The 9,868-nt window shown below is 47.8% G+C and overlaps 2 protein-coding genes across 3 annotated transcripts in view; one reads left to right on the forward strand and one right to left on the reverse strand.

Annotated features, from left to right (window-relative positions):
* Positions 1 to 97: 97 nt before the first annotated feature.
* On the forward strand, positions 98 to 7,606 carry ASH2L (ash2 (absent, small, or homeotic)-like (Drosophila)). 2 transcript variants are annotated; one of them, XM_010079547.1, is made up of 15 exons: positions 98 to 160; positions 815 to 960; positions 1,326 to 1,414; positions 1,566 to 1,660; positions 1,768 to 1,863; positions 2,080 to 2,175; positions 2,410 to 2,485; positions 4,440 to 4,533; positions 4,927 to 5,144; positions 5,355 to 5,522; positions 5,694 to 5,887; positions 6,239 to 6,331; positions 6,696 to 6,794; positions 6,974 to 7,033; positions 7,467 to 7,606. In XM_010079547.1, exons 3-15 carry the CDS (start codon positions 1,342 to 1,344, stop codon positions 7,572 to 7,574), a joined length of 1,470 nt encoding a protein of 489 aa, XP_010077849.1. In that variant the 5' UTR covers positions 98 to 160; positions 815 to 960; positions 1,326 to 1,341; the 3' UTR covers positions 7,575 to 7,606. The 2 variants fall into 2 exon arrangements, with proteins under 2 accessions (XP_010077849.1, XP_010077850.1); XM_010079548.1 differs by lacking the exons at positions 98 to 160; positions 6,696 to 6,794 and having other exon boundaries at positions 848 to 960; positions 7,467 to 7,574.
* A 1,188-nt stretch (positions 7,607 to 8,794) lies between these two features.
* Positions 8,795 to 9,868, reverse strand: part of STAR (steroidogenic acute regulatory protein) — a gene marked incomplete at its 5' end in the record, with an annotated part of 1,582 nt that continues 508 nt past the window's right edge. Inside the window, 3 exons of the mRNA XM_010079549.1 lie at positions 8,795 to 8,902; positions 8,991 to 9,084; positions 9,338 to 9,522. Of these exons, the coding sequence (XP_010077851.1) occupies positions 8,795 to 8,902; positions 8,991 to 9,084; positions 9,338 to 9,522 (387 nt within the window). The remainder of the gene's footprint in view (positions 8,903 to 8,990; positions 9,085 to 9,337; positions 9,523 to 9,868) is intronic.

Genomic DNA, 9,868 nt, shown 5'->3' on the forward strand with positions numbered 1-9,868 from the left:
CGCCAGGCCCCGGGGCCAGGCTGCACCCCGCCACAGTTACACCAGGGCCGAGGTTGTGGGTCTCTCAGGAACTGGTTTCTGCTCTCGCAGGGGGGATGCCGCCCTGGTTGATGTCGCCACAGCTCTGGAGACAGAGTCCGCCAACGGGAAGGACCCCCTGGTAGGTGGCTGCGGGCAGCGGGGGCTCTCGGGGGCGAGTTCTGCGGAGCTGGGACAGGGGGAGGAATGGGAGAGTGGCCACAGCTGGACACGCAGCCTCCTCGTGAGGTGCCGCCCGTGCCGCTGGACACCACGATTTGTCCCTGCGGCAGAGCTGTCCTCGTGGTGGGGGCTGTGTGGGGCTGCGAGAGCTGGGGATCTCCAGCTTAATTTTTTTTCAGAAGATAAATTGTTTCTATTTAACAAATAGGTGTCTGGCAACGTCTGGTGTGTTAGGACTAATAAACATCCTCCATTTTCCAAGATTACTAAGTTAGGGGTAAGATAAAGACATAGAAGGTGAGAAGGTTGTTACTCGAAAAACAAAATCTGAACGTGTTCCCGTGGTTCAGACAAGAAGGACTTCCCATCCTGGTAGCTCCAGTTCTTTAAAGAATTATTTTGTAAATTAGATTGTTACCCATCTGACTAGTTCTAATTAACTGAATCTACAGAATAATTCCAGCTCGTGCACAGCATGCCTGTGCGTTATGGGGGAGCAAATTGTTCCCTCTAAATTCTCCTGTCTGGAGAGGTGACTGCACAAAACTTCTTTCCTGTCTGATTCAGTCAATCTTTAAGCCAGACCAAGTTTGCTGATCTGCTCTGGTTGTAGGAAGCTGCCGGGGACAACTCCGAGGTGTTGGATGCCCAGACAGGCTCCGTGGACGAAGAGAACGGGCGGCAGCTTGGAGAGATTGAGCTGCAGTGTGGAATCTGTACAAAGTGGTTCACAGCTGACACGTTTGGCATCGATACCACGTACGTGAGCTCTGCTTAATGCTGGGCGTGAAACTTCCAGTGAAAATTAATTAATTGGCTCAGATGGAGCTCCTTGTCCAGAGCTCCTGGACCATTGTCTCTTATTTTGCTGAATGAGTTTCAGGATTTCTCTGAAACAAGATGGCATTTAGCTCGCTTACATTTTTCTCAAGAGCTTTGTGGCTTTTCTTGATGCTGAAGATAAACCTAATTTGATGAAAATATTATTGAACCTGAAAGATGTTCCTGTTTTTGGAGAGAAAATAATTAATTTCTTAAGCTGATGTAGCAGAGAATGATTAATTTCTTTGTTGTAGCAGGTGAGGTGTGCACCAGACCTCACAAGTCACTGTGCTCGTTTCCAGGTCATGCCTGCCTTTCATGACCAACTACAGCTTCCACTGCAATGTTTGCCACCACAGCGGGAACACATATTTCTTAAGAAAACAAGCAAGTAAGTGTAAAAGCACACTTGGGGAAATTTTGTGCAGGGTGATCCTAGAGGCTTCATTTTGTCTAACGCTGGTGGGAGGGTTTCACTGTGACCGGTGTTTCACCTTCCCCACAAAGTGTGACTCCAGCTCTGGTGTATTTTTGTTTTTAAGATCTCAAGGAAATGTGCCTTAGTGCTCTGGCCAACCTAACGTGGCAGTCGAGGACACAAGATGAGCACCCGAAAACAATGTTCTCAAAAGATAAGGTATGGCTGTTAGAACAACCATTGCGGATTTACATAAGCTGTGACTTCAGTGAAGAGCCAGTTCAAACAAGTATTGGCAGTGAGACTTTTGTGGTTTTTTTTAACAGGATATTATCCCGTTTATTGACAAATACTGGGAGTGTATGACAACGCGACAGAGACCTGGGAAAATGACTTGGCCTAACAATATTGTCAAAACCATGGTAAGTGTTGGGAGTTAAATTTGTGGAGGATTTTCTGTAAATGGTACAATTATCTGACATCCGTGTTTGCTGGTCTGGACTTAGAGCTAAATGGTGAAGATTCTCAGGTAATTGTAGACATATTACATATTAATAGTAAATACTGTGATTTAAACACTTGTTAATGAACTCGATATGATCTTGCCTTGTATAACTTCAATTCTTGCTCTGTTTTAGTGTAAAGAAAGAGATGTGTTCTTGGTGAAAGAGCACCCAGACCCGGGGAGTAAAGATCCAGAAGAAGATTACCCCAAGTTTGGACTTCTAGACCAAGTACGTGGTTAGAGATGGAAGGGAAGTGCCATGGGGAGCTGGAGGGAGAGGCAGGGGCTCTTTGGGTGGTGGCTTACGCTCAGTCAAACAAGCAAAACTCATCCAGGTCACGCTGGGAGCCTGTGTTGCACCAAGAGAGGTGTTGGAGTGCTCCAGTGCCTGAAGTGCCAGGTTCAGGCTTTGAGGGATAAGTCTGACCAAGTATTTACAGTAGATTTTTTTTATCTCTTTCAGGATCTTGCGAATATTGGTCCTGCATACGATAACCAGAAGCAGAACAATGCTGTGTCCACAAGCGGAAGCTTAAATGGCAAGTTCTTTAACCAGGTGGTTTTTGAATATCTGGGACTAAGCGGTATTTTCCCAGTCCTGTAGCTGGGTGTCTGTGCGGTTATGTCAGGTGAGGTGCTGCAGTTAAGCCTGTCGTGGGAACTGAGGTTATGCTTATTACCTTCCAGACACGTTCAGCCAGTCTCACCAAGCCTTTCTACAGCGAGGGATTAATTTTACCTTATTGTGAAGGTTCAACTTCTTTCTTCATGGCAGCTGGCTAAGGCGAGATGCTTGCCAGAAAGCTGAGCTCACCAGTTTTCTTCCATAATGATTTTAATTTCCTTGCTTGTGTTACTCAGATTTCCCGTTTCCCTCACTCTGAGGTTTGACAGTAGTTGGGGAAGGATCTTACTGTGGTGACATGAACTGCCATGGGATTTCTTGTGCACGAGGCTACACTGTCCTGTATTAAACACATTCAGACAGTCGCTGACAGGAGGTGTTTGGGGGTTTTAAAACAGGGTTATAGATATCCAGGGTTGCGTTGTCTCTATTTCACATGGTGGTTGTTTTTATTTTAATTTCTGGAAGGTTGACAAATCTGTGGTGCCACTTCTGTTCTTACAGGTGGAGCCTCTCTGGGAGGTGAATATTCTCCTTTCAGCTTCTAAAACTTAAGTATTGTTGTTTGCAAAGCTTTTTTGCTCAATTATCGTGAAGCTAAAGTCAATTAAAAATCAAAAGCGTGCCCTGATGTGATTGCAGTAATACTTTGATGCAAAACAACAATTTCACTTTGTAATCTTTAGTGGTTAGAAGCTTTTCATTATCATATTCTGCCCCACTTGACTAGTTTAAAGGTTTTTTTTCCACTTAGGTTTGTTTTTACTTTGTATGACGTGGCCTGATATTGTAGTTTTCCATCTGAATGCTGAAATCAGTGCTCTGACCCTGAGCTGGTTTGATACTCTGATTGTTGAGATAAAGAAGATGGCAAACTGGAGAGCCCAGATGGTTTGTCTGCACTGAAACCTGCAAGTTCAGCGGAGATCCCGTCACGTTGGTGCAGAATATGGTTTTCCTGTGGTGGTTTGAACCCCTCACGCCCTAAGGGGAGCGCTGAGAACTTCGAAGCTGACTTTAGTGACAACACAGCGTGTGGTTCCTAAAGGTGTTTATCTACAGTACACAGAAATCCTACAGCTTTCCTTGTGAATCAATAGTGATCTTTTTGAAATAGTGTAATGATAAAATGCATTTACAATTTAACGTATTAAAACGTTACATGGGTTTGATTATATTGACCCGTAGCTTTTGCTATCCTATAGTTTTGTGAGTAAAATGGAGTGCTGCGGTAGGAGTGATCTGCTGTTCATCGCAGTGCTCATGTGGGTGATACTGGAGAGAAACACCTCGATTGCTGTTCGTTTTCCCTCAGCTTAGGTGTCCTTCATTTTATAGATGGAGATTTAACGTTAGGTGCTCGTTGCTGGTCGGTGTCAGTGTCCCTCCGGCAGCGTGTCACTGGGGTGATGGTTTGCTGAAATCGGATCGTGTGTGCGGCAGGCAGGGTTTTCTGCTGCTTTAGATTTGAACTGCGACTGGAATCTCCATGAAAGCCAATAATCCTGCTTTTGAAGGCGATCACAACGCTGCTGTCTCTGGATCTTTGGATGACAGAAAGGTTCTTAATTGTCACCTTGAAAGTTGGAGCTGAGCTCTTCTCGTGGGTAAATCTCACGTAGCTTCTGCTCTAAATTCAGACACTTCAGAAGCTGACTAGGAGCTACGTTAAATTTCTGGATTTTGCTTTGCTCATCTTCAGTAAAGTCTGTTTCAAATAAACTATGTAAGAAGATGCTTGAGCTCAGGGACTGATTTTAATTTTAATTTAATTTAAATTTAATTCTGCCCCTTTCTGTTTGTGGAGATTCCAAGCTCAGGGGCTCTCGCTGATCACCAGCCTAACGCCCCGTGGTCTCTGTGTTCAGGGGGAATTGCAGCAGGAGGCAGTGGGAAGGGACGGGGAGCGAAGCGCAAGCAGCAGGACGGAGGGACCACAGGAACAGCCAAGAAAACCAGAAGGTAAGAGGAAAGATGAGGCAGGGGCACTGTGCTGAGCACTCAGGCGAGGTGGTGTGCGCTGGTCAGGGCCAGCTTTGCTCTCCATGCCTTAAGCTGCCTCTTGCCTCTCTCTGCCCTTGTTGGATGTACGGGGAATCATGGCATAACCCTGTGATGCTGTTGATAGGTCCTGTGCTAGAAGTTATTTGAAATAGATGGTTATTTGAAATAGATGAGTATCTGCTTGTTTCGTAGATGAGTATTTGCTCGTTTCCCACCAGCTGTTGTGGAAGCAAAGCAGTGTGCAGCCCCGGAGTGCTGCGGGTGCAGCTCTGCGAGGGGTTGTCCTGGGCTGACTTGTGACTGAGCTGTAGCCATCCTGAGATGCCAGCCTGTAGTTTTTGTGTTTCACAGTGACCCGCTGTTTTCCGCTCAGCGTTTACCGCCCCACGGTTACCCTTTGGAGCACCCCTTTAATAAGGATGGATATCGTTACATCTTGGCTGAGCCTGACCCCCACGCCCCTGACCCGGAGAAGCTGGAGCTGGACTGTTGGGCAGGCAAGCCTATTCCTGGGGACCTCTACAGAGCCTGCCTGTACGAACGAGTCCTCCTGGCACTGCACGACCGAGGTACAAAGCTAGCTCATCATATGCAGGCTGCAGAGCTGCCCTTCTTACCTTCTGTAACCTCATGTTACCGGTTATTGACATTTTGGATATAATTGCTTTAAGAGGTGCAAATGTTGAGTCTCCTTCTGTCTGATCGCTTGCCTTTTGGCATCGCTTCACGTTAGAAATCACAGATGAACTGCTCACATCATCTTCTCTCATTTACCACAGCTCCTCAGTTAAAGATTTCCGATGACAGACTGACCGTTATTGGCGAGAAGGGCTATTCGATGGTACGAGCCTCGCACGGCGTGCGGAAAGGAGCCTGGTACTTTGAAATATCCATGGATGAGATGCCTCCAGACACAGCTGCCAGATTAGGCTGGTCACAGCCACTAGGTAAATAATTTTACCAAGTATTTCTTAGCAGTGGATTCCAACTGGTTCCTGTATTTATTTTCCCAGTAATTTATACCCAAGGAGGTAATTACTGTTCCAAAACATGAAGTGGGACCCTTGGGTGCCCCTGCTACACCGTGTATGTTCATGAAGAAACGTTGGTTTCCACAGGGAACCTCCAGGCGCCTCTGGGATATGACAAGTTCAGTTACTCCTGGCGCAGCAAAAAGGGAACCAAGTTTCACCAGTCGATAGGGAAACACTATTCATCTGGCTACGGACAGGGCGACATCCTGGGGTTTTACATCAGCCTTCCAGAAGATACCGAGACGGCCAAATCGCTGCCCGACACCTACAAAGACAAGGTGAGTGTTAGCTGAGGTGGACAGCACGTTGCTCCAGCCTCACTTTTGCCCCCTTTGCTGCATCCTTTCCATCCTGCCTCTGGGTGACCACTGGGGTCCAACAGGGAAACGAAATACCCCACCCCGAGGTTCTGCAGGGGGAGCCTGGCGTGGGCTGCTGAACGAGACTGCCCACAGCTCCTTTCTTCTTTTCTTCCCCTGCTGCTTCGCAAATATTTTGAGATACGTGAATCACCCTTCACGGGTACTGACACAAGGGACACAGCTGGGGGTCTGCTGTTCGGCAGTGCGTCACTAAAGGTGACAGTTTTTCCGGCTTACTTCTGAAGCAGTTGTTTTCTAATATTTCAGGCTTTGATCAAATTCAAAAGCTACTTGTACTTTGAAGAGAAAGACTTTGTGGACAAAGCAGAGAAGAGCCTGAAGCAAGCCCCTGGAAGCCAGGTGAGTTAGTGTTGCTGGGTGGAGGATGCAGAACCTCAGGAAGAGCAGAGAGCCCGCTGAGACTGGCTTATTGTACGTGTTAATCGCTTGCACTTAATGAGCACAAAGGGAGGCTGAGCATTCGTTCTCAATCGAAAAACAGAATGCTATTATTAAAGGAACAATAAAGCTGAACTTAGCAAAGCAGCTGCACCCTTTGCTGGTGATGTTTTTTGCTGTCACCGAAATACTTACCTGGCATCGGGTAAAGGGGAGCGTAGGTTAGGCTGCCTCGTGAGGATTACTTTGTAGTTCCCAAGTAAGGTCGTGAAAGCTAGCATCAATGGGAAAAAAAACAAACACACTTCTTCATTTTTCCTTTCAGATAATATTCTTCAAGAATGGTGCCAGCCAAGGAATTGCCTTTAAGGACATCTTTGAAGGAGTTTATTTTCCTGCCATTTCGTTGTACAAAGGCTGTACGGTAAGTAATGTATCTGAGCAATTATCTTTAAAAGTCCATCACAGTTTCAGTAAAACATCCTCTCATGCAACGGATGGCTGTTCATGCAGTCTTGCACAGGGTGTGGTTAGGCTCAAGAGCAGGAGGGGATGAAATTTGCCCTTTTTTTTTGTAACTAATGGCAAATTTATGTTCCACAGGTTTCTATAAACTTTGGGCCATATTTCAAGTATCCACCTAGAGATATCACTTACCGTCCAGTAAGTAGCACCTGAAGCTTTTTACCCCCACTTTGTGATAGCCTCACAGTATTTCAACAAAATGAGATTTTGTTGTGGTGGGGGGAGTTGATTTATTCCAAGCCTGTATCTGTTCTCTTCAATCATCTCTGTAGCCAACAGGATTGTATTTAAAAATCTTTAAGGACAGATAGCCTAACAAATAACTTAGCATCCGCTCTTTAGTTAAAATTTAGCTGTCTTGTTCCTCGTGGCAGATTATAAAGTCCCTGTTCTTGCCTGTGTTAGCTTTTAGCAGCAAGAGGGCTGAATTCTTGTTTAAGGAAATACTTAGAAATTCCCCCCGCAATGTTTTCAGGAGGGAAACAGTCCTGGAACGCTGGTGGGCTGGTCCCCCTGTGTCCTGAGCCTGTCCTTGATGACTCGAGCTAACTGTCCTTTGTTCCCTTTGCAGATGAGCGACATGGGCTGGGGTGCAGTCGTAGAGCACACGCTGGCAGATGTGCTGTACCACGTAGAGACAGAAGTTGATGGGAGACGAAGTCCCCCCTGGGAGCCATAAACAAAGCGGGCGGCACAGCATTAACAAAATGACACAGCAGGTATCCAGTCAAGAGGTTTTTATTCTAGAGGAACAATCAGCCAAGGAACAAACACACCAAAGCCAACGCAGCTCTTCAGGGCAGGCATTACGTACATTTGTTACCTGCCGAAGACCTGTGCTCAACGCCTACGCTGGGGTCTGCAGCGACCGCCGTTGGGGTACGTACTGTCTGTGGGCAGCTCCTGGAGCCTTGGCTAACTCACAGCGTAGCTGGCTGAAGCAGCGGGTATTGTCTGAGATGACCTCTGCGGTGCTGTACCTGGGTTTGTTCAGTGAGAGCAGGCTCTACCTGCTGGACGTACCCTTGCAGGAGCAACTTCGACACTTCTGCTCAGCTGCCTTTGGGTGATTGCAAAGAGCTCCGAGCCAGAGGGATTGTGTGGTAACAAGACTACTGCATGTACGACTGAAATTTGGGCTTCTGTCCAAACTGCATTTTTTTTTTTCCTCCACAAACTGGAAACCAGTTTAAAAATAAAGGCTTTAAATCTTTTTTTTTTTTTTTGGTCTTGTGAGTTGTTGTGACTGAGATTTAAACTCAAGGTAGCTACACGGTGGAGATCTCTCAAGATCTCCTGCTCCCTGCGCTGACACCTTTGACAGGGCCTCCTGCCAATGATCATCACGGCAGAGCTTTGAATGAATAAATAATAAATTTGACACTTTGTGTTTGTCTGTACAGGAAAAATAAATTAGAGCTACTTCACGGGGGGGAGAAGGGAATAGAATTTTTAGGTAAGTGTGTGCTCTGCATTTTGGGGGCAGGAGGGGAGCAAAATTGAGGTTAACTCAGTCAGTCCTTTGTTTGCCCCAGGGGGCAGGTGCTGGTCCTCCTGCCTTCCCAGGCAGGTGTCTGGGGCCACCCTAATAACTAATTAGCCAAGGCCTTTGATAGTAGACACCACTAATTAAGGCTTTATTTATTTATTGAAACTCAGTGGAGCAAAGGCAGGACTTTTCCCTCAAACTTTGATCCTGCATTTGCACAACGAGCATCTGCTGGCCCATCAGGCCCCTAATGAGCTGCAATAAGTAAAGCTGTAATTATCTATTTCTTGAAACGATGTATTAATGAGTGGTGTCTGCCATTAAAGGCCTTGGCCAATTAGCCCAGGCTGCCTTACCCCGTTAAGAGATGCCCTACCCCTGACCAAAGCACCCCCCCCGCGTCGGTGCTGTCAGCAGCCCGCAGCCACGGTCCGGGCCAGGTGCTCCCGGAGGCGGTTGGCGAAGTCGACCTGCGTCTGGGACAGGACCTGGTTGATGATGGTCTTGGGGAGCCAGCCCTGGAGAGGAGCAGAGGGCGTGCTGTGAGGGGAACTTGCCTAATGGCAAATCCTGCTTCCGCTTGGAAACGTTGGTTGCAGACCTTACCTTCAGGTCGATGCTGAGCAGCCACGTGAGCTGGGTTTGCGAAGGACTGCCGGCCAGCGGGCGCAGGATCATGCACGTGGGGCCGTTCTCGGCTCTGTAAGAGGACAACGCACGTGTCGGAAAGCAAGTCAACACAACAGCCCCGCTGCAGTGCTCTGTGCACCGCGGTTCTGCTGCGGGGACAAACCTCATTACCCGGAGCCCGGACTTTTTAGTGAACCTGACTCACCACCCGACCTGGAGGCACACGCAGAAGGTGGTTACCTGTTACCCGGAGCCCGGACTAAAAGCTGCCACGTGAACCTGACTCACCACCCGCCCTGGAGGCACACGCAGAAGGTGGTTACCTTATAAACCCTTCCTGCTCGGGCATGGCGCCGTACTTCGTGGCCATGCCGGCCAGGACGCAGGTGGAGCCACGTCTCTTGGAGCAGCGGACGCTGACAAAGTCCCGCGGACCGACGATGTTACCGGGGGTCGCGGCCGCCTTCTCATGGGTGATCACGGTGTCCTTGCCGATCTTCTGCAGAATCTGGATGGTTTAGAACCAAAATGGTAATTTGGGGTATTTGCTGCAAACATAACTAAAAGCTACCTTTGATCGCCGCGTGTTCAAATACACGCTCACAAAACCCCAGTGCTTACAGTGAGAAAAATGTCAGCTATGTGCCCCATCCCAGAACACAGACCACTGATGAGGGGTTTCTCTTATTCCCAACAAGCTATGGAACAGTGAAACGCTCTGCCCTGCCCGTCGGGGTGCTGCGCTACTTCTCCGGTACCAGCACAGATTTAACAGCAGAGCTGGCCCTCTGCATCGCAACCAACGCCCAGCCCTCCACCCGCATACACACTGTTATGGACCATCTGGCTTTTTC

This window comes from Pterocles gutturalis, unplaced genomic scaffold (genome assembly GCF_000699245.1).
Source record: "Pterocles gutturalis isolate BGI_N339 unplaced genomic scaffold, ASM69924v1 scaffold11349, whole genome shotgun sequence".
Taxonomy (NCBI): domain Eukaryota; kingdom Metazoa; phylum Chordata; class Aves; order Pterocliformes; family Pteroclidae; genus Pterocles; species Pterocles gutturalis.